At 57.6% G+C, this 21,892-nt stretch overlaps 2 protein-coding genes across 21 annotated transcripts in view; both read right to left on the bottom strand.

The window, feature by feature from the left end:
- Nucleotides 1-3,194: 3,194 nt before the first annotated feature.
- On the bottom strand, nt 3,195-7,635 carry CASTOR1 (cytosolic arginine sensor for mTORC1 subunit 1). 16 transcript variants are annotated; one of them, XM_065522287.1, is made up of 9 exons: nt 7,427-7,635; nt 6,838-6,908; nt 5,481-5,668; nt 5,263-5,395; nt 4,933-5,059; nt 4,364-4,477; nt 4,118-4,200; nt 3,934-4,028; nt 3,195-3,778 (listed from the first exon to the last, which is right to left on the bottom strand). In XM_065522287.1, the coding sequence occupies exons 1-9, from the start codon at nt 7,486-7,488 to the stop codon at nt 3,710-3,712; spliced, it is 942 nt and encodes a 313-aa protein (XP_065378359.1). In that variant the 5' UTR covers nt 7,489-7,635; the 3' UTR covers nt 3,195-3,709. The 16 variants fall into 16 exon arrangements, 13 of the variants coding, with proteins under 13 accessions (XP_065378359.1, XP_073860119.1, XP_005567676.3 ...); XM_074004018.1 differs by having other exon boundaries at nt 4,933-5,056; XM_005567619.4 differs by having other exon boundaries at nt 7,515-7,635.
- A 2,455-nt stretch (nt 7,636-10,090) lies between these two features.
- Nucleotides 10,091-21,892, bottom strand: part of TBC1D10A (TBC1 domain family member 10A) — a 35,081-nt gene continuing 23,279 nt past the window's right edge. For 2 of the 5 annotated variants that reach the window (XM_005567616.5, XM_074004012.1), the window contains 7 exons: nt 17,473-17,580; nt 13,789-13,895; nt 12,993-13,107; nt 12,848-12,913; nt 11,979-12,168; nt 11,720-11,874; nt 10,091-10,933 (listed from right to left, as the gene is read on the bottom strand). In XM_005567616.5, coding sequence (XP_005567673.1) covers nt 10,457-10,933; nt 11,720-11,874; nt 11,979-12,168; nt 12,848-12,913; nt 12,993-13,107; nt 13,789-13,895; nt 17,473-17,580 — 1,218 coding nt within the window. In that variant the 3' untranslated portion in view covers nt 10,091-10,456. Of the gene's footprint in view, nt 10,934-11,052; nt 11,875-11,978; nt 12,169-12,847; nt 12,914-12,992; nt 13,108-13,788; nt 13,896-17,472; nt 17,581-21,892 lie in introns of all 5 variants that reach the window. The other 3 variants (XM_074004014.1, XM_074004015.1, XR_012418853.1) reach the window with 2 other exon arrangements.

Here is a 21,892-nt window from a genome sequence, read left to right as displayed (position 1 = left end):
TTGCCATGCTGTCCAGACTGGTCTCCACCTGGGTAAAACTCCTAGGCTCAAATGATTCTCCTGCCTCAACCTCCCAAAGTGCTGGGGTTACACGGTGAGCCACCACACCTGGTTATGCTTTTTTTATACCGCATTTTTACTGTGCCTTGTCTATGTTTAGGTACACAAGCACTTGCCATTGCATTACAACTGCCTACAGTATTCACTACAGAAACATGCTGTACAGGTTTGTAGCCCAGGTGTGTAGTAGGCTATCCCAGCTAGGTTTGTGTGAGTACACTCTATAATGTTCACACAACAACCAAATCGCCTAATGATGCATTTCTCAGAACATATCACCTCTCCTTAAGCAACATGTAGACTGTATGGACGTGAATTAACCAAGCACAACACCTGCCCTCCCGTACAGGCAAATGAGGGAAGCGGCTTCCCTGTGCTTGCTCAGTAAGCCAGCCACAGATGGCTCAGCGTCCCCTGCTACTCCTTTCTCCCCTTTCTCCTGCCTCCTGCTCAGGCCCTTCCCACTGGGCAGAATCCTGGGTCCCAGAGGAAGATGAAGAGCACATACAGTTTCATCTCACCTCTACAGAGGACCAAAAAGCCAGCTGTGGAACCATTTGGCAAGCACGGGACCCGGCGGCCCCGCCTGCCTGGGAGGGAGATGAGGACTTTAAATCCTGAATCTCTGCTCCAGTATTTCAGAGGAGGGGAATTTAGGAGTTCACTTCCTCTGTCTTGGCATGAAGATGAGAAAGGGTGGAAGTAAGCCGCTGACTCTGCCTGGCTGAGGTTTTCTCATCTCCCGTCCCCACCCACCCAGGCCCACATCCTCCCTGCAGATGCTGGGCACTAGGCTGGTAGTTGGAGGGCTAAGAGCCCCTTCCCTCTCCCTGAGGGACTGTGGGCAGGCCCCTCCCTGGGACCTGCTACCATCTTTATGAACACAGGCACTTCGGCTCCCCAGCCTGTGCTGATGTGGACAGGTGACCAAGAGCTCCCAGGGTGCAGGATGTGGGCTGCGTGCCAGAGAGTACCGCCAACCTCTGTTATGAATGACCCACATGGAGCCCAACCCCAGACCCAGGCTGACCAGACCAGCTTTCTGTGCCCCAGGACTCTCTGGGGGCCTGGATGGGACAACGAGGTAGCTCTGTGCGTCTCCACCTTAACCTGACAGAGCTCAAGGTCAGTCTGTCTGACCTGACACACAGCATCAGCTGCGTGTAAGATTCAGGGTCACATTCCTGGAAGGCGCCCCCCACCTTCTCACCTGTGTGTCCCTGGGACACCTCCCAAGCTCTGTGCCCATGAGCCCAGCTTGCTCTCATGATCTCCCCAGCACTCCTAGGAAGATGGCCCTACCTGTAGCCTGCTGGAGGCGAAGAGCCGGCCCAGTGACCCCTAAGGACCCTATTATCTAGGAGCTAAAAATCCTCCACACAGACACACGGGTATGTGGCAGAGACACACGGGCACACTGACCTCAGGCCTGTGTGTGAGTCAGAGCAGCCCGCAGTGATGTGCCCGTGGCCCCTCACCCAGGCCAGCCGCCTGGACAACCCCAAGAACTAGCCGAGGCCAGGCTGGAACTTGGTATGAGGGACCCAAGAGAGGCCTGAGGCCCTTGGTGAGCCGGGGTGACAGGAACACCAAACCAGGCAATGACTCACAGGCAGACAGACAGATGGTGAGACCCCCAGGGCTGGATGAGGGGCTGGGAGCCCGCTAGCTATAGGTTAAGCAGCCCCAAGAATCCTGACTCTGAAGCCCCCACCTCAAGCCCAGACATCCCCCAAGCCAGGTCCCACACCAGACCCTCAAAAGAGAGGAACTGGGACTCTCACCCCCCCAACCTCAACCCCCCAACAAGAGACAAACTTGGCCTGGCACTTTGGGAGGCCAAGGCAGGCGGATCACTTGAGGTCAGGAGTTCAAGACCACCCTGGCCAATGTGGTGAAACCCTGTCTCTACTAAAAATACAAAAATTAGCCTGTAATCGTGGCGGACCGCTGTAATCCCAGCTATTCAGGAGGTTGAGACAGGAGAATCTCTTGAACCCGGGAGGTGGAGGTTGCAGTGAGCTGAGATTGCGCCACTGCACTCCAGCCTGGGTGACAGAGCGAGACTCCATTTAAAAAACAAAACAAAACAAAACAAAACAAAACTCCAAAGAAATGCCCCCTTCCCCATGTTCCTGAAGGAGCTGTCTCCTAGGTCTCCATGCACACGGGGAAACTGAGGCTGGAGGGAAGGGCTGGCCCAGGCAGCCCCTGCTGCTCACTCACCAGGCTGTGCTGTGCTCTTGGCTCCTGTGATCTGCAGCCCGAGGCCCCAGACCCCTGGTCCCCAGGAGCAGCGTGGGCGCATTGCCAGAGGCCTGTCCCTGTTCTGGCTTTTCTGAGGAGCCACCACGACCTCTGAGTACACAGAAGTCACACCCTTCTTCCCTGCCTGAGCATGGGCGGGTCTGGGCTGAGGGTACCCGATAGTCTCCCTGGGGCATCTGTGGGGCCTCATCAGGCCGTGGCAGGATCCCAGCCTCACCAAGCAGGGTGGCGGCCCCCGAGGACAGAGCGGGCTCCAGGTGGCCTCCAGGTCCCTGTCCTGTCCTCCTGGCCCTGAACCTTAGGAGTGACTCCAGGAGAGCCCTGGTGGTAAGAACCGATTGATCTCTTAGTCAACGAGAGGGACAGCCAGAACTCAGGCAAGGCCCAGAAGAAAGCAGGCAGTGAGCTAGAAGAAAGCAGGCAGCGGGCTGGAAGAAAGAAAAGTGCTTTTGGGCCCTCCTTGGTGGGTTTCATAGCAGGCTGGCTATATCCACAGTGACAGGGAAAGCTGGGAGACTCCCCAGATAGGAGGGTCTGGGAGTCTCTGCCCAGGTTCAGAACCCTCTGGGCTATTTGGAAGCTATTCTGAAATCTGGGAACAGCCCAGATTTCAAAGGCAGGCATGGGAATGGGAATCATGTGACTTTGGCTAAGTCATGTCACCTCTCAAAGCTTCGGTTCCTCGTCTGGAAAATGGTGATAGTTTACTGAGCTGTGGTGAGAGTTGAATGAGGCGAAGCCAGGTGAGCCCGGCCCCCAGCCAGCTACACAGAGAGAGACCAAGACCTCAGATAGAGGGGACCATGAGGTGGAGCCATGGCTAAGACTCAGACCCAGAGGACCCCCAGGGACCGTAGCCCAACCCAGTCACTACAAAGTCCTTTATTAACAAGTCAATAAAAACAGAAGAGAGAGAGATTGTCAAAATGCTTTTCTCGGGGGCCCCAGAGGGGGAGGCACTGTCAGGACTCACCTGGCCAGGGAAGGCAACCCCACCAGAGGCAGAACAGAGGTCAGGGCCCTGTCTGGGGGACAGCTGGCCCAGGAAGGCTGAGGGGGGTGGCTCGGGCCTCAGGCAGGGACTGTGCAAACGCCGAGGCCGCGCAGGGAGTGATGGGTTGGGGGCTTAAGCCCCGAGCACCGTGTTCCCCTGTGTGGGCAGACACGCAGTCAGGCTAGCACCTGCCCACTCCACCTGCGAGTGCACACAGGTGTCTGCGTAAAAGCCGGTGCCCGCACGCAGCTTACATACAGAGAGCAGAACGAGGGTCCCCGGCAGAACAGGGGGCTCATTCCGGAGCTTAAGGAAATAGCTTTAGAGAAGTCTTTGGAAGCCTGGGTCGAGGGGAGAGCAGGGTGGCTGCTCTGTTCCCCATGGGACTCAGGAAGCCAGGCCTTCCTGCCGCCGCTGGAGGACCTCGATGACGCTGCCGATACCGTCCTCGGGCACCTGAGGGCAGGTGGGCAGGAGGGAAGGGTCAAAGCAGAAGCTGACCAAGGCCACCCCTGACTTCCTGGCCCAGCTGAGACTACCTTCGGCCGCCCACATTTCTGGGCCTCACTCTCCCCTCAGGAGCTCCCCCAGCCCCAGCCCATGGTGCTCACCAGGGCGTGGTCGAAGTTGAAGGTGCTGATGTAGTAGGCAGAGATGTCAGCGGCTGCCAGGGGACCCGCAATCTGCGCCACGATGCCACATTCATCTAAGGGTGGTGGAGGAGGGGCACATGTGGCACATGCCGGTTGCTCCCCAGACACTCCCCAACCCCCCAACACCAGGAACAGCCCTCACCAAAGCCCAGGGGCTGCCCGCCGATGCGCACCATCCTCCACAGCTCCCCTGAGGAGCTGGTCAGCAGCAGGTCACTGGGGAACCTGGGGAGGGAGATGGGTGATGGGCAGGGCACCCCCATCCACCCCTGCCTGACCATGAGCTCTGGGACAGGTACACCTGCTGACCTCAAAGTCTGATGCCCCACCTCCTCCCTGCCTGGACTGGCTGGGGCCTGGGGCCCACCCGGGGTCAGGGGTCACCTACTTTTTCTGTGTTTCAGCATCCATGACAATGGAGATATAACCCTCGATGAGGGAGAAGGCAAAGAACGTGATGGAGCTGGGTTCAGGACTGCTAGAGGCTGCCTCCTTGGGGGTGCTGAGGAGGGATGGGAGGTTTAGGGGTTCTGCCAGGCACCCAGCCTACTGCCCCTGCTGGAGGACCCCGATCAGCCTCCAGAACCCTGGGAAGGAGCTGGCATGGTGGCCTGGGCAGGCTCTGCTGTCTCTGCTACCCGCCCAAGGGTCCAGCCCTCTGGAAGGTGTGGGTGGGGATAGGGGAGGACAATGAACCCAGCCTGTGCCAAAAACAAAGGACCCCACGGTTAGAGGGCCAGACCAGGGCACAGCTCAGAGGACACCACTGGAAAGAGATCCAGCTTTGGGGCAAGAACCTTCCCCGAACATCATTGAAGCACAAGTGAGTGCCATGGGCTGCCAGGAATCCCAAGAGAGGACAAGGGAGAGTTGCAAAACTAATGGATGGGTGGAAGGTGGGGGGACAGAGTGTAGGGAACAGTGGCGTGAGGACAAAGACGAAGTTCCAAGGTCCACCTGTGCGAGTAGAAGAGGACATCTATGAGGGTGGTGGCGATGGCTGGAAGCGTCTCAGGGTCCAGTGTGAGGACACAGAAGCGGTTCTGTGGGCTCTGGATGGGATGCACCGTGGGGCTGAGCCCTGCTGGAGGACAGCAGCAGGTGAAAAGGTGACCGTGGGCTGGGGCGCCCCCTGGTGGCCAGCCAGGGAGAGGCGTGGGCCAGGGGCGGGTCTTGTTATCCAGGAACTGGCCAGGGTCCTCCTGCCCCATTGCGGCCTACAAGGGAAGGGATCCAGTGGGAAGAGGAGGCCCTGCCCAAGTCCAGGTGTCAGAGGGCGGCCCTCACCATGCTGAGTGCGGGGAAAGCCATTGCTGGAATCATCCCTCGTCACAGGCACAGGCTCTCCGCCCACCTCGCGGTAAATGTCGAACTCCTGGGCCAGCGTGTGGATCACCACGGACAGGTCCTGCTCCCGCACCTGGGCCACAGCAGATGGCACATCACATGGGCTCCCAGGTACCTATATCCACCCTGCTCTGCATCAGCACCAGCAAGAAACTCACCAGGATGAAGTCCGTCTGGTAAGTGGACAGCATCAGCACAGACACGTGGTGCTCGGCCAGTGGCGCGATGACCGAGCGGGCGATCTTGGTAACCCCAGCAGCCTGCACTGCCGCACCGCTGTGAGACGACACGTTCAGCACCAGCCATGTGGCCTCAGCTACTTGCAGAAACTCAGATGGGGGCAGCTCTGTGGGCAGGGGACATGTCAGGTCAGGGTTTGCAAGGCTGGCCCCTGCCCCTCTCTGAGCCTCAGTTTCCCTCTCTGTGCCTTGGAGGGCTCCATCAAGGTAAGGGCAGGTCTGCAAGCTGGGGCTGTCTCCCCCCAGTTCTGCTCCTGAAGTCCCTATGTGTGCAAAGACTGAGAAAGGCTTCAAGTGCTGGCCTGGTGGCATTGAAACTTCCCACTTAAGATCAGAGGTTCAGATTCAGACAGACCTGGGTTCAAATCCCAGCTTTGTTAATTTGTCTTGTGACCTGGGGCAGATGATTTGAGTCTCAGTTTCCTCATCTGTAAAATGGGACGACAATATGTACCTCACTACCGTGTCTTCCGTGGGTTAGCAGAAGCTTTATACCACAGGGCACCACCAGGGGGCATTCGCAGATCAGGTTGGCTGGGGGACTGCCTTTTCCCCTTTTGCAGACCCAGACTTCCCTGAAGTAAAAACAGGGAAACTAAGGCCTGCAGTGGAGCAGGGGGACAGGCCAAGCTCCAGCTAGCTCGCCTGAGACTCCAAGCCTGTGAGGATGGGCTGGGCCAGCAGCAGAAGGAGGAGCTAGGCGTCAGCTCCAGGGCCCAGGGAGGGCCCAGGCCGGCGTCCAGTCCTGAGCAGGGGCCAGGGCCTGGGTGGCTGCTATTCACCCCAGCACAGCCAGGAGGCCTCCAGGACCCTCCCCTGAGATGGCTGCCTACTCCTGCATTCCTTCCCTCGGACTCCTGGAGTTCCCAGACCAGCAGGGGAGGAGGTGACCCAAACCAGGGAGATAAGACCAGGAGGAAATCATACCCAGGGACTTCTAACAGCAGCACTTGCCTGGAATCATAACAGAGGCCCTCCTGCAGGCCTAAGACTGCTGAGTGCCCTTCAGCGGTTTTGAGTTTATAAAGCCCTCATGGGACCCTGTTTTTCAGAACCAGAACTATACCCATTTTACATAAGAGAAAACAGCTCAGAGAGGGGAAGTGATTTGCTCAAGGGCACACAGCCAAGGAGTGGTGGAGTAGGATTCGAACCCTGACATATCTGCTTTTAAGGCTTAAGGTCGTGGGATGGATCCCAGCAACTGGTGAGAACCCTACAGAAGGGGAGCGCGACAAGCCCCTCCCGTACTCCCGTTCCCCAGACCAGCCCCCACCTTTAAAGCCCTCCTCATCCACCATAAGTGTGTAATCCTCAGGGGTCTCCGTCAGGCTGAAGAACTTGCACCTGGTTGGGAGTGGGGAGCATCTTCAGTTTGGTGTGGAGAACTGGGGATTGCGAGTGGATGTCTCTCCATCTGCCCCAGACACCTCCGCGACCCCGGGCCAGCGCCTTCCTGCCCCCTCGGCCTTTAATTTCCAGGGCAATGGGATGTTAGGCCCATCTCCGGGGTTGGGGGCTACTTTCCGGCCTCCCGACCTCTCCAGGAGCCTTCCACCCCTCCACTCCTGGAGGGAGGAGAGGTTCACACCCGCGGCGACAGCCTTAGGGGCGTCGGACCTTGGACCCCCTAGTCCAGCCCCTCTGACCTGAAGGGAGGTGTCCTGGAAGGAGCTCCCCGGAGTGATCAGGTAGGAATGCCCACATTTGACACCACTGAGTTAAGCATTGCGCATCCCAGGCTGTTTGCGCTTTGCCCCTCGGAGGGGGCCTCACGGGGCCGCATAGGCTGTGGTCCCCCAGGCCGGATGGCGGCCAGAGCGGGAGAGCCCTCCCCACCCGCTCCCGCCCGCCTGCCTGCCTGCCTTACGGCGATCCTAATCCTCCGACCCTGGCCCGGAGCGACAGCAGAGCCCCCAGACCCCATCTGCGCTCCCGAACCCGGGCGCGCACCGGCTGCGGTGGGGCAGGAAGAGCAGCTTGATGAGCGGGTGGGTGTAGAGCCAGAGACCCGGACGGGCGACGCTCAGCACCCGCACCCGGTGTTCTAGGATGTGCAGCTCCATCGCGGCTCGCGCGGACCCGACCCCACCGCGAACTAGACCCAGGCCGCGCGGGAGGCGGGGCGGCGGGGGTGGTGCCCGAGCCTTAAAGGAGCCGCTGCGCGGCCGAGTCCACGCCGTCCGCTACGCGGCTGACCCGCCCAGCCAGGCGCGGCGTCCAGCTCTTTGACGGCCACGCCCCGCGGGAAGAGAAGCCTATTGGGTGGTCACGCCTCCTCCTAATACCAGAACCGCTTTCCAGCACACCGAGACCGCCCCGAACGCCTCCGCTTTTTTTAGCACTGGCTCGGGGATAGACCCCACCCCGTCTGACTCCTCCAGGTCCCGCCCATGACGCGCCCCCTCCCTGGGCTCCGCCCTTCCCGCGGAACGCCAGCTGCGCAGCGGGTGGGAGCATCCAGGAGGCTAGGGGACGTTTCTGTCCTTCTGGCACACACGTGGGTTTTATGATTGAGGTCCTTAAGACAGAAGGACCACGAAACGAACTGGAGCTCGGCTGGGACCAGAACGCTGCCCCAAACCCCTGGAGCGATGAGAGGCATAGGTCGGCTTTGCAGCGCCGTCCACCGGGCACCTTTCCCTCTCCTGCCTGTGGTGGCTGCAGGGGGCAGGGCCGCCAGCACAAGATTGCGATTGATACCTACCCTTCCCCGCTTGCGAGGGGGCTGACAAGTTGAAACCTGGCCTGGTAGCCCCACTTGTTCCTCTCATCCAACTTTCAAAATAGAAGGCACCCCGCCAGGGACACACAGAGATAGAATTCTAGCCACCTCTGCCTGAGCGACATACTTTGGGTTAGGGGGCTGGAGGTGGCCAAGGCCTAAGACTTGAGGTCCCTCGATACAAACAAAACCCAAAAGTGCTTGAGCCAGTGATGCCCAGTGCTCAAACTTTGGTGGGGGAGGCCCATGCACCTGAGGTTCAGTGAGTACTCAGACCTCAAGCCTGAAACTTGAGCCCCAAAGCCTGCAGCCATTAACTGGCCTGTGCACATCTAAACTTGCTTCAGGTTCAAGGAGGCCCCCAGCACTGGCAGACACCCCAGATCTTATCAGGCCCCCACAGGTCTAAGAAGACCCCAAGGCTGAGCAGGCATCAGCATGTCCATGTTGGCTCCATGCAGGGCCGATAATGCTCCAGGGGACCCTTGTCTGCCGGGAGCACCCTGAGGCCTCAGATGTAAGGCTTTGAACCAAGTAGATTAAAGCAGGCCTCAGGCCTGATTGGGACCCAGCAGGCCTGAGCAGGCCCTCTGCCTGCTCTGGAGCCCCCACCACAGGCAGATGGAAGCCAAGCTAAGCCTCCTCCCTGGACTCTCGGGCTTGACACATTCCTGTGGGACACTGTGTAGCCACCACATCCTGGCCTATCCCCTGGAGGACTAGGGGAAGGAGGAGCCTCTCAAAGGCTGAGCCCATCTCATCAATGGCAGGTGCAGATAGAGTGGGAAACCACAGGGCTGAGGGGAAGGAGGCAGGAAGTGGGGTGGCCTACCCTGATAGTCTCTTGAGACCCTTCACCTCCCTAGGCCTCAGTATCCCCAGCTGCACCAGGACAGGATGTTCCAGGCCCAGGCGAAGCCTGAAAGCTCCCAGGGAGGCTCTGCTCCTCCCTCTCCTGCCCCCTCCCGTTCTGGCCTGGCCTGGCCCGGCTTGGTCATCTGCCAGGAACAGCGCTATTGTTTGACTGGAAAAGCTGCTTCCTCAGCAGAAGGGGGGCCTCTCCCAGGGACACCCTGTCCTTGCCCTCACCAGTCATTAGGTTGTGACCGCAGTGCCTGCCTGGGCCCTCAAGGGCAGAGTCAGGTCTCCTGCAGCCCTGGTCAGTAGAGGAAGCTGAGTGAGGGGCTCTTGGTGCAAATCTGGCTGAGGCTGGGTGGTTCCTTTCCCGCTCAGCTCATGTTTACTCATCTGTAAAATGGGGCTAATCAAGCCTACTTGACCAGTTCAGCCTGGCACTTGGCAAGTGTTCAGTAAATTGAAGGTGGCATTTTATCAAAGACCCACACTTCGCCCCTCTCCCTGAGGGCTGAGCCTGTAAGGACATTTATGGTGCTCCACCCTGGGCCCCATCCCTGACCCCAACCCAGAATGAGCTCTCAGAAACTTACTGGAGCCTGAGGTAGCATCCAGGCCAGGCCTTGAAGGAGGAAGACCCTGAAACCTCCTCCTTAGGAGTCCCTGCCCCCTTGGTGGTGGGTGAGGATGAGGCCTAGGGAGCACGCCCTACTCTGCCCAGCACTGAGCTCCAGCCCTAGTGTCCCTTATCTGTGGCAGAAGGTAGACATAAGGCAGTGGGGATCGGGTGAGTGAAAATGGGGGTTAAGAATGGGGGCTGGCCAGGGACTTGGCATGTGCTCTGGTAAAGGTACCTCTCAGAGAGACTCTGGTGCTGGGCTGGAGCCCAGGAGGAGGGGCTCTGTAGGGCAGAGAAGAGATGCTGAGCACCAAGGTGACCAAGGTGGTATACGAGCTGTCTACACAAGGCTGTTTATTTCTGTACAAAACCATGTTTCTATTTTACACAAAGAACACCCCACCCTTTCCCCTCACACCAGCACCCTAACCCTGGGGAGCATCCCCCCAGGAGGAGGGGGCTGAAGGAGGCCCCACCCCCAGGCCCTAGCTTCTGCCTGCCCTGGCTGGGCCAGCCCGAGTGCCACTGTAAAGAAAATAAATAAGGAGGCTCAGGCAGAATCTGTGTTGGACCAGCCAGACTCCAGCCCAGTGGCCAGGCGGCTTGGCCCTCAGAGGGTGGGCAGGCCGTGGAATGTCAGTTCATGAACCGTGTAGGTATGTGGAGACCCCGCCCTGGAGGCCTGAGCTGCCAGGGTTACAAATAGGTGTCCTCACTCTCTTGGGATGTCAGGCTCTCCTGGGAGCAGTGGTGGGCTGAGACCTGGGGAGCCGAATCCTGAGGGGCTGAGTCCTGGGGGCCTGAGTCCTTCGGGGGCACATGCTGTGGGGGACATGCATCTCCTGCAGCGGCCACCACCATGGCTTGATTTGGAGCTGGGGGCTTCTCCAGCTGCCCTCTCGCCTTCGTCTGCTTCCGCTGCTCCTTCTGGGCCTGCTTGGGTGGCTTGGGCTTGGCTTTGGAGCCAGGGAGGGGGACATCTGGGGGCAGGCGGATGGACGGTGAAGGTTGTAGGGCAGGCCGGGGACCGGGTTCTGCGTCCAAGATGGCCTTGGCACCATGCAGCCTGGGCGGGGAGCAGCACTGCAGCTCACCCCGGGTCTCCTGCCAGCGCCGCAGCTGGATGAGGTGTTCGCGCTCAATCTGGCGCTCTGTCACAGGCAACTCCACCACCTGCCGGGGCAGTGACACAGGCAAGTGGGCGCCAAGAAGAAGGACCTTCCCCTTCTGCCTCCCAGCCTGGGCCCCCAGTCTTTCTCAGCATCCCCCAGCCCTGGCCACTAAACACTGACCTCAGGAAGGATGAGGGTCTAGTCCCAAGCTGCAGTCACAAGCCCCAGTGCTGAGTGCTAGGTGAGCTGGACACTTGAGACTCACCGCCTCAGAGGAGAAAGCTGCCCACAGCTTCACGAGTCCACCTGCCTGACTATGGGGCTGAAGGGGTAAGACCCAGACAGACAAAAACCTGCTCTCTGCCAACCTGTCCTCCACCACTGCCCAGGGCAGCCTGGCTGCTTAGGCTCAAATTCCAGCTCCACCTGGGTGGGTGACTTTAAGGGGAGTTGCTTAGTGATTCTGCCTCTGTAAGCCTCCATTTCCTCATGTGTAAAAGCTGGCCACGCATGTTCCATCTAATTGCCCCTGAGAGACAAGTATCCATAAAGAAAGAAGAAAGGGAAATAAGAGCTAAGGCTGTGAATGGGGTACCAGGGAGGAAGAGGGGGCCGTGGGTCAGCACTCTTTATTCCCAAGCGGCTCGGATCCAGAAGGCCCTGCAGAGCCAGGCCTCTCTGTGTCCCATGCTCCTCACCAGACAGAAGGATGAGGTCCGCCTCCGCCTAGCAATGGTCCTGGCATAGGTGACCTACCCTCAGGGGCTGAGGGTTAGAGGGACCCCCTTCAAAGGACCCCCACCTGTCTTCTTCCCTCCCCGTGGTAAGGGGCAGGCGCGGGCTGTACCTCCTGGACCAGGAAGGCCTCCTGCATGATCTTGGGGCTGAGGCTCCGCAGTCGCTCGATGGTCTCATACTGGCCCTGGCAGGCTTTGACCTTCTCGGGGGAGCCCAGCGCGTGCTTCAGCAGCACCAGCCCTACCCGGAAGATGATCTTAACTCCTGCATGGGGGATGGGCAGTTAAGTACAAGGAGCCTTTTGGGGGTTTCTCTGCAAAGAGAGGCTGCTGGGAACAGGAGTGCTCCCCCCAAGCCCAGCCCAGTACCTTCGCAGAAGAACATGTCCCAGACGCGCAGCACAGAGCTCCAGGGCAAGGTTCGGGAGAAGGCGCACATGAACCACTCTGTCATATAGAGGAGCGGGTCGATCTTCTGACGGCTGAGGTGCTTGTGGGCCACCGGCGACACCTTCTGCAACAGCGAGAAAAGGATCTCCCCGTCCAGCTGGATCGCTTCCTGGGGAGACATCGAGGCCGTGGGACCATGACCGTGGGCTGCAGGAGCCAGGGCAGGGACTACACCCCAGCACCCAGCACCCAGCAGGCTCAGGCAAGTTCCGCCTGCAGGGTGTCTGCCTTTGCCAGGTGCTAGGATACAATGATGAGCAAACCAGAGCCAGCTGGTCCCCCGGAGGAGCTTATCCCAAGAAGGGCACATGAGCAAAAGAGGCTGGGGAGGGGAGGGGCTGAGTGCCTCTAACAAGGCTGGGGCAGGACTGCTCTCGAGCATGTGCTGGAGGGCCTCGTCTGTCTGGGTCAAGAAAGCTCCCTGAGGGCTAAAAGCTGAAGCAAAAGAGAAGTTTTTAGGGGACAGCACGGGGATGAGAGCTTCCAGGCAGATTTTACCCTAGGCCAAGGCCAAGGCCAAGGGAGGGAGGAATTTGGTGCCCTGGAAGAACTTCAATCCTGCCAAGTGGCCAGCCAGAGCAGCTAGAAGCTGAGATGAAAGTCAGTGTAGAAGGGATAACATCGCAGTCCAAGAGACTTAACCCTGGCAGGCCTTGGGACTTCAGCCTGAAGGCAACAGAAGGCCGGGCAGTTTTTAACCTGGGCAGGAGTTACTATGAGAGAAGGGCCTGGAGGGGCCACAGAGGGTGTCCAGCCTGGGGCAGGTCCCAGGCCAGGCGACCACTCACCAGTTTCTCGCTGTAGTAGCCGGGCAGGTACTTCTCACAGATCTGTACCAGGCACCAGAAGGCTTGCTGTGGGTGAGAGAGACGTGAGGCCTTGCCATTGGGGGTTCCCCACCCACCCCTCGGCCTGCCCAGGGCCTGGTGGTACCTCAGCAGGCATGTGCATGAGCAAGACGGCGGCAATGGGAGCCTGGGCCTGGCAGTAGCCCTCCTCGGGCCGGTACAGCGTGTAGGCCTTCAGCACACGGAATAGGTCCTGCTGGCTGTGGAGAGGCCAGGCAGAGCAGTGATGACCGGGGTGACTCTGCTACCCACAGCCTTTACCTGTGCCCCACTGGACCAGCCTGCCTCAGAATCTGCATCTCCCTTGAGAGGGGAGGTGATCTGCTTGTGGTCACCAAGGGATCAGTCTCCTACTGGAGCACATGGACTCTCATGTGCCCAGAGGAAGGAGGTGGGGAAGGTCTCCCCCATGACAGGGGAGGGCAGAGGCTCAAAGAGAAAACAGGGAGCAGGGCCAGGGCAGGATGTAAGGCTGTGTCAGGGCTGGAAGTAGGGGCCCCTCACTCAGCAGCTATGGCCTCTTGGCCAGGCCAGCTTTGTCCCTGCGTCTGTCTTGGTCCCCTTGCCTGCTCCGTCTCTCCCCTGCATACCTTCCACTCACCCAACTCTCTCTATCCCTCTTTCTCCCCAACAAAACCTGTTTCCCGAAGAGGGCCAGGCCAGGCAAGCTCTAACACTCTGGAGTCAATGAGGAAAGCCCCCCCTAGAGGTAAGAGGAGATGCTGAGAACACACATCAGACTCAAACCAAAAAAAGGGAAATGCTAAGAGTGGAGTTGGGGGCACCCAGCTTCTGAGGCCCTGAACTCACTGTACCTCCTCAGACCCCTTAGAGACAGGGCCTAGAGCCACCTCCCACCTCACAAGGCCCAGCCTGCTCACCCGTGGCCCCCCCGGGACACAAACATCTCATGGAATGGGAACTGCCGGTGCAGGTCACGCTCAATCACGTCCAGCCACTTGGGGTCCCCAGGGGACATGTCCAGCTCCTAGAAGCAAGGGCACATATTAGGGGCTGGGGAGGATGGAAGTGGGCATTGCTGCCAGGACATGGCTGCCCAGGGATTAGGGGAGGGAGGCCTCCACCAGGGGCAGTGCCCACCCAAGCCCATCACAGACTGGGCCTTCCCGAGGACAGGAAGAGAAGCTCAGGTAAGGACGCCTGGGCAGGGACAAAGGGGCAAGGAGGGAGGAGCCCTGGAAACCTTAAACCTGGCTCTAGGAAGACCGATGTGGGCAAGAGTGTCCACTCCAGCTGTGGCTAGAAGGACCTCTAGACATTTCATTCAGGAGTCAGTTAGATACATTATGTCACATCCTTAAGACAGAAGGCTGCTTCTCTGAGCAATAGCTACCAGCTGTTCCCACTTCTCTGAGCCAGGTGCTAAGCTGGGCACAGGGTACCTGTGGACCTCACTGATCCTTCTCCTCAGCCTCCAAAGATAGGACCTATCATTACACCCTGTTCGCAGATGAGAAAACTGAGTGTCAAGGCCTCATGGCTAGAAAAATGGTGGAGCTGGGACTGGAAGCCAGGTCTGACTGAGAGCCATCCATCCCAGCTCCTCAGCTACGTGCCTCCCTGTGCAGGTGGCGTCACCTATCCAGGAAGTGAAGTGTGTGTGAGATCTGCACAGAGCTCTTTTTGGAAGGACATGACATCTGTCAAACCTTAACCTCAGATACTTCTCTGGGTGCCGAGGTTTCAACAAAGTTTTACTCTTTTCTTTGAACCTCTGTGAACATTTCAGTATGTGCACCTTTACAAAACAACAAAAGCATTACAAAAAGGAAAATCTTTTCTTGGTCATTTGAAATGTTCTCTACCTTGATTTGCATGTTGGTTACATGAATGTGTATTATTTATCAAAACTCACTGAACTGCATGCACATTCAAGACCTATGCATTTTACTGTATGTAAATTCATACCTCAATTTTTAAGAAAGAATGAAAAAATAAATAAGGAGGAAGCCCAGAGGGCTGAGCAGGGAAGCAGAGTATTCACCAGAGGAACCAGAATGTCCTCAAAGGCGTGGCCCAGGCACTTTCATGGGGGTGTTGGTTTAAGTACAAGTTGCCTGCAGGGCAGGGGCAGCATCAGGGAAGGCCCTCAGGAGGGAGGCCAGGTCCTCGGCAAACATACCCAGTGGGCACAGACCCAGGCCCTGCCCTGAAGAGGAGGTGACTTCATACAAGCCCCTTTCCCTCTCTGGCCCTCAGTGGGAGTGTCCTAGCACTAAGCTCAAGACCTAGGGTGCCAGGAACTTGACTAGAGAGTAAGGACTGAGAGGAGCGGCTGACAGAGTGTTCAGGGCTGGAGGGAGAGGGAGGGGCTGGGACCTCCACAGAGCCCTAGAGCAGCCACATAGCAGAGAGGTGGATGCATGCCTCTGGAGCCGCAAACACACTTGTGATGGGGGTCTGTGCTGTGCACCTCTAGGTACTGTCTGAGCGCAGTGCAGGTTTGCTTTTGTCAGAAAGGGGAAGAGGGCCCCACAAATTCTCCTAGCAGTTCCCATGAGGTAGAAACCCGAAAACCCCAAAAGTCAGTTCCTAGGATGTGTTCATCTGGTACCTCAGCAGCCTAAGGCACTTGGCCACACATGGTTGGTGAGAAAGGAAAAGGGGGTAGCTGCAGATAGAAAGGGCATCGGCAGACAAGCAGGTACCACAGTCACGGGGCCTGTAGCCTCCACTAGCCTGAGGGGTACTGGCGCCATCAGAAGGTGAAGCCAGAGAAGAAAACCAGGTAAAAAAGGACAGGGAGGTCCTGCCTGCCCAAGGAAGGAGGAAGAAATAGCACAAGCAGGAGAAGAAGGAGCCACCAGGGCCTGCAGAGCCTGCCCTGAATGCTGAGGTTGGGAGGGCCACCTGGACTGGGTATTGAATGGAGGGCCCTGTGGGGAGAGAGCACAGAAACAGGTGTATGCTGCCATCACAGACTGCCACTGTGCCCTGCCTCGGCATAGGACCCACAGCAACCAGGGGAAACTCCTCATGCTTCCTCTGGGCCACCACAGGCAAAGTCCTTCCAGGTGTGCTCACCAACCATTCTTCCAGCCCCCAGGACTGTGCAGGAACCCATCACCCAGCTTCGGTGCATCAAGAAGGCCTTCTCTGCAAATCCACCTCCTCACACGAGCAACCTTCCAGACCCCCTGGGGGTGGCTGATTCTTTTCCGGAAGCACAGCTCTGCACGCACATGCACACAGCTCTGCATTCTGCTGCACACACGCTCACACTTGCTGAACCACACAGCCAGGAGGCTGGCCAGGCTGCCCACGCTCTTGGCTCTCATGCCTGGCTCTGGCAGCCTGACATTAACCATGGACTTGGACTGGGGCTCCCACCCCTGAGCCTCCCGCTTTGCCCAGGATGCATCCCCTAGAAATGGGAGAGATGTAGCCACTAGGAGGAAGACTCTGGAGTCGAGAGGCTGCTCCAGTGGGACCTGGTATTGGTACTCTGGGGAATAATCCAATCAGCCAGATTCAGACCTATCCCAGCCAGACACTCGACCAGCTTCCCTGCCCCTGCAAGTCCACGTGTTGCCAGCAAAAAGCTCTCACCCTCTCTAGGTCAACAGCAGGAACTCTAGGCTACCTTGCCCTGCTCCTGCCCAGTCATCTCAAGGAAAAGATTCGGCAGGACAGGAGTGTTCACTGAAGAAACATGAGATATGTCAACAAAGAGCTGGTGGTGGGCAGCTCTTCTCTGTCTCACTGTCTGCCTGTCACCAGTCCCAAGGGCCTGTGAGAAACCCTGATGCCTGGGGCCACATCTGGCAGGTAAGCCAGGGCAACCCCAGGGAATCCAACTGCTTCCCCATAATTCCCTAGGGGAGCAGGCTGGAGGAGCTGCCCAGCTCTGAATGGGGAGGTATTTTACTCTGGCCCGCCATGGGGCAGGGAGCAGCAGGAGGGATATCGGGACAGGCGAGGGATGACAACAGAGGACACCCTCTCTGGCCACTGAGTGGCATCTGACCCCTTGAGATACTTGGGCAGTTCCCTTCAGCCCCCTTGGGTTTGGCTCTGCTACATCCAGGGCTGATGACCCCAAAAGACACACAGGTGGGTTGTGCTGGCCAGGCTTGGACAAGGCAGGAGAAAGTAGAGGATGGGAGGCCAGGAGGCATCGAAGGACCTGTGGTCCTGCTGGTCAAGCCCCCAAAGGCCCAGAGCACAGGGCCCAAGGCAGTCAGGGAAATGGTCTGAGTGTCCCCTCCTGATCACCAGGAGCAGGGATGTAGCCTACTGAGCCCAGGAAAGCAAAACCTAAGTGGTCATCAAGAGAAAGAGCTGGAATAGGGGGTAGCAAATCTGGCCATTCCACTGAGGGCTGCTCAGGGCTGGAGCCTCAGTTGTACAGAGCCTCCAGGAGACACAGGTACCCAGGACTGGGCCAGTCTGGCCTGCTGGGGCCTGGGCAGTTTGGCACATGACTGGAGGTTTTGTGGACTGCTCATCCTGTGAGGTTCAGGTGAGCACATGGAGGATCGCTGCCATGGGGAGGACGCCCAGAGATGCGGAAGGGAGGGCAGGACAAAGGAAGGGAAACTTACATCAAACTTTCCAGGGTTCTGCTGTAACTTCACTTTGCCTCCTGACAGGTACTGCCAAGCACGGCCCCGCAGAGAAGGCGGGATGCCCTTTTGGCACCGCAGACGAATCTGAAAATCAAAAGGACAGCTGAGCCCATGCAGCCACCCAGGCAGCTCCCCCAGCCCAGACCCTTTGCCAGTGTGTGGTGGGCCCTCAGTGCACACAGCAGCAAGAGTAGAAACGGGGAGAAAAGAGGACTTTCACCAGGCAAGGTGGCTCACGCCTGTAATCCCAGCACTTTGGGAGGCCGAGGCGGGCGGATCACCTGAGGTCCGGAGTTCGAGACCAGCCTGGCCAACATGGTAAAACCCCGTCTCTACTAAAAATACAAAAATTAGCTGGGCATGGTGGTGGGCGCCTGTAATCCTAGCTACTTGGAAGGCTAAGGCAGAGAATCGCTTGAACCCAGGAGGCAGAGTTGTAGTGAGCCAAGATCACGCCATTGCACTCCAGCCAGGTGACAAAAGCAAAACTCCGTCTCAAAAAAAAAGAAGACTTTCCTACTGTTGCTACCATGCAGATCCTAAGGTGTGGGGAGAGGAGGTGACTGCAGTTAGATATGCTAACACCAGGTGATGGCAGAGTCCCACATCCCTGGTGACAACACGGGCATTCCTGAGGTCTACCATGGAATTCTAGACCCTCATAACTATCTTCTGAATCAAAATGGAACCCTACAGGCGGGCACGCTGGCTCACGCCTGTAATCCCAGCACTCTGGGGAGGCCGAGGAGGGCAGATCACTTAAGGTCAGGAGTTCGAGACCAGCCTGACCAACATGGTGAAACCCTGTCTCTACTAAAAATACAAAAAATTAGCCAGGCATGGTGGTTGGCACCTGTAATCCCAGCTACTTGGGAGGCTGAGGCATGAGAATTGCTTGAATCCAGGAGGTGGAGGTTGCAGTGAGCTGAGATCGTGCCACCACACTCCAGCCTGGGCGATAGAGCGAGACTCTGTCTCAGAAAAGAAAAAGAAAAAGGAACCATTACAAGTTGGGTGAACCCCATGGTCTGTCGCCTGGGAGGGCATTGCACTGTGTGCGGCTCAGCTGCAGCCCCAGGGAAGGTAGCTCATGAGATGAACCAGAATGTGCCCAGAGGTGTTGCCCAGGCACTTTCATGCAGGTATGTTGGTTTCAGCAGCCATGTGGTAGGATACCGCCAGCCTAGAGGGGAGAAATCTCAGCAGAACTCAGAAGGAAGATGGGAGCTGCTCAAATGGCTCCCTCTTTGTATTGGTCAAGAATCCCCTCTCTCCTCTCATTGACCCTGAGCTCCCAAGATCACTGGCCTGGGGCATAGGCAGCTGGCCTGAGTGTGAGTCCTGATCTCAGCTGTTGCTAAAATGGCCCAGGTCTTCCCTGCCACTCGCAGAATGGGAGAAGTGAGGGAGGAATTATTTGAGGCAGCTCACGACCCAGAGCTAGTGCTCAATTCCGGCTAGTTGTTTTTATCAGGCAAAGTTTTCCACGGGCAAAACTCAATCTGAAAACTATCAAAAGTATCATGTCTTTTACAAATGGGGAATTGAGGGTAGGGGAAAATTCGTGGGGGAAATTTCATCACACAAGCAGAGTGGGGGTAAATGTGTCATACGGTCAGAAACCCTACTACCTCCTAGCTGCACCGCACAGGCTGGAGGGATCCAGCCCCGTGTACTTTCTACATCACCAGTGGGCTCCTCCTGGGCTTGGGACCAGAATGATGCTCTGAAGGCGGTTGCCCTGACCTGTCGAGGTGGGTGAGGACAAAGGCTGGGGCATCACTCCTGTGAAATGCTGTCGTGGGGGAGGGGTGAGATGGCCAATGATACTCCCTCAACCCCTGCACTAAGCAGCCTGACCTGGGGATGAGCACTCAGGGCATGAGAAGAACATCTGGATCTGGGTTTGAATCTAGCACTGACCTTCAGCCAACCACTTCTCAACTGTAAGATCTGAATGCTAATACCTCCTACTGTGCAGAGTTGCCAAAGGAGTCCATTCGAGAGGGAAAATGTGCTTAGTGTGGGGTGTGACACACTGTCTGTGTTCAGTAAGTAATGGCTTCCTCTCTGCCCCTCCATCCCAGGTGGATGCTTGACACAGCTCAGGACCTCAGCTCACGCCTAACTTCCCCTCACCTAGAAACCCCCTTCAACAGTCCCCCTGGAAGCTCTCAGAAGAGGGAGCACAGAAGCCCTGGCCTTCCTGGTGCCCAGTGCAAACAAGAGAAAACTTTCCAAGGGTCAGAGAGAGTCAAGAACCAGGAAGGAGCCAGGCAGACAGGCTGAGGGTGGTGGGGGAAGAGTAGCGGTGGTGGGGGAAGAGTAGCGGTGGCTGGTCATAGGTGCCAAGTGAGAGCTTCTGGGACTGCCTAGAAAGAAGGCAGAGGCAGGGGGCTGAAGGGAACTGCCCAAGACTCAAGGAACAGTTTCCTGCAGCTGTGGGACAAGGGTCTCCTTGAGGAAGCCAACTTGGGCAGGCTTTGGCAAAAGGATGTGCTTTAGCCCAAAGCCACAGGCCCTTCAGGCTCTCCCACAGAGCCAAGCTCAGCAAGAGGCAGCCCCACATCATCACAGCCCCCATCATACTTGGCCTCCTCCAGGAGAGCCCTGGAACACTTCGCGGGGAGCAAAGAGCTGGGAGTACAGCCAGCCTTTCCCACTCTGGCCTCCTCAGCGTAAAGGTGCTGGAGGGGGTCACCCCTACCCTGCCTGCCTTAGGGAGGATGGTAGGGACCAATAAGGATAAAGCATGAGAAAGTATTCCCAGAAACCACAGGATTACCATTCTCTGAGGCCAGGCCTTGGGAAAGGAGGTCTCCGATGAAAGCTGAGTGAGGCCACACCCTTGCCTGCTGAACTCTGTGAGGGCAGGGCCACTGCTTAAGCCTACCCCAGGGCAGGGCCCTGCGGGACGACAGCATTCCAGCCCCTGCCCTGCCTCCCTGCAGGACCAGAATTCTGTCCTAGACATGGCTGGGAGTCGCGGAAAGGAAGGCACCCTCCCAGCAGGACTATGTATGAGTCCAGGAGAAGTGTTGGGTCTGAGCCCACTTCCTGAAACAGGTATTACCCTTCCTGTGCCATGACTTCCTGACCAGAGGGAGAACTCAAGCCTCCACAGGCAGGCTGGAAGAGCCCCCAGGGCAGGGCCCGGTGTGGCCACAGCTGAGGTGGCAGGACGGGCACCCAGTGGATGGTTCTGGACTGGAGAAAAGCAGTGGGTTAGGCCTCTGGGCACGGTGGATTGAAGCACTTCCTGTGGAGGCCTCAGCTGGGCAGGGGCAGGGGCAGGTCTCGGGCTCTAACCACAATGCCAGGAAAGAAAAGGGGAAGTGCCCGCTGCTACTTTGCTGAGAGGTGCTCCCCAAAGCTCCCCTCTGGAATCCCTATTTTCAAGAACGCAGAAGGTCCCTGCCAACTACCAGTCACCACAACAGATTGCTGGAGAGCAAGCTACAGCTCAGAGTAAGAGCCAGAGGAACCATGAGGCAGGGAAACAGAGCCAGAGTCAGGCAGGAAGCAGCTGAGGAATAACTGTCTTAACATTGTTTTTTTAAAAAAGAGATAGGCTGGGTGCGGTGGCTCATGCCTGTAATTCCAGCATTTTGGGAGGCCGACGCAGATGGATTGCTTGAGCTCAGGAGTTCCAGACCGGCCTGGGCAACATGGTGAAACCCCATCTCTACAAAAATTACAAAAATTCCCCAGGTGTGGTAACATGCGCCTGTGGTCCCAGCTACTCGGGAGGCTGAGGTGGGAGGATCACTTAACTCCAGGAATTTGAGGCTGCAGTGAGCCAAGATCATGCTGCTGTACTCCAGCCTGGGTGACAGAGTGAGACCCTGTTTTAGATAGATGATAGATAGATAGATAGATAGATAGATAGATAGATAGATAGATAGACAGACAGACAGACAGACAGACAGACAGACAGAGAACAACAAGCAAGAGCCCAGGTCTGGGTGAGCCTTCCTTCTCATAGCACAGGGCTTCACCGTCTATGACACCGTCTACGAAGCACTTACCACCACTTCGTGGGGAACAACAACAGGATTATCACTCCCACTTGGCCAAAGAAACTGAGGTTGAGAGGGTGAGGTGACTTGCCCAGAAGTTCTATAGTTAGCCACAGGTGTGAAGAGAGGAAAGGAGTGGGGCTGGGCCCAAGTCTATATACCTGATGGTCGGTCCCGAGCTTTCTGTGAGGCCTTGCAGCCAGCTGTGCCAGCCTGGACCAGACCAGAGTGTCAGCTGATGAGAGCGGGCAATAGGGTTCATTCTGTGCATTGGGAACTTGTACAGAGAGACCCTAGCTGTAAGGCTCGGAACAGGCCTCCTCTAGGCCAGGTACTAACACCACCATGCCGAGGGCAGCCAAGGACATCAACACACA

This window comes from Macaca fascicularis, chromosome 10 (assembly GCF_037993035.2).
Source record: "Macaca fascicularis isolate 582-1 chromosome 10, T2T-MFA8v1.1".
Classification (NCBI taxonomy): Eukaryota; Metazoa; Chordata; class Mammalia; order Primates; family Cercopithecidae; genus Macaca; species Macaca fascicularis.
Note: the sequence above shows the minus strand (reverse complement) of the source record. Positions and strands in the feature narration are given on the sequence as shown.

What these genes read in the sequence shown, in the direction of transcription:
- CASTOR1 (XM_005567619.4), bottom strand. Translation starts at nt 7,627, where the DNA reads ATGGAGCTGCACATCCTAGAACACCGGGTGCGGGTGCTGAGCGTCGCC. An exon ending in TTCCTGCCCCACCGCAGCCG is followed by an intron (nt 6,909 to 7,514) that starts GTGCGCGCCCGG and finishes ACTCCCAACCAG; the next exon opens with GTGCAAGTTCTTCAGCCTGA. An exon ending in TCAACTTCGACCACGCCCTG is followed by an intron (nt 3,779 to 3,933) that starts GTGAGCACCATG and finishes ACCTGCCCTCAG; the next exon opens with GTGCCCGAGGACGGTATCGG.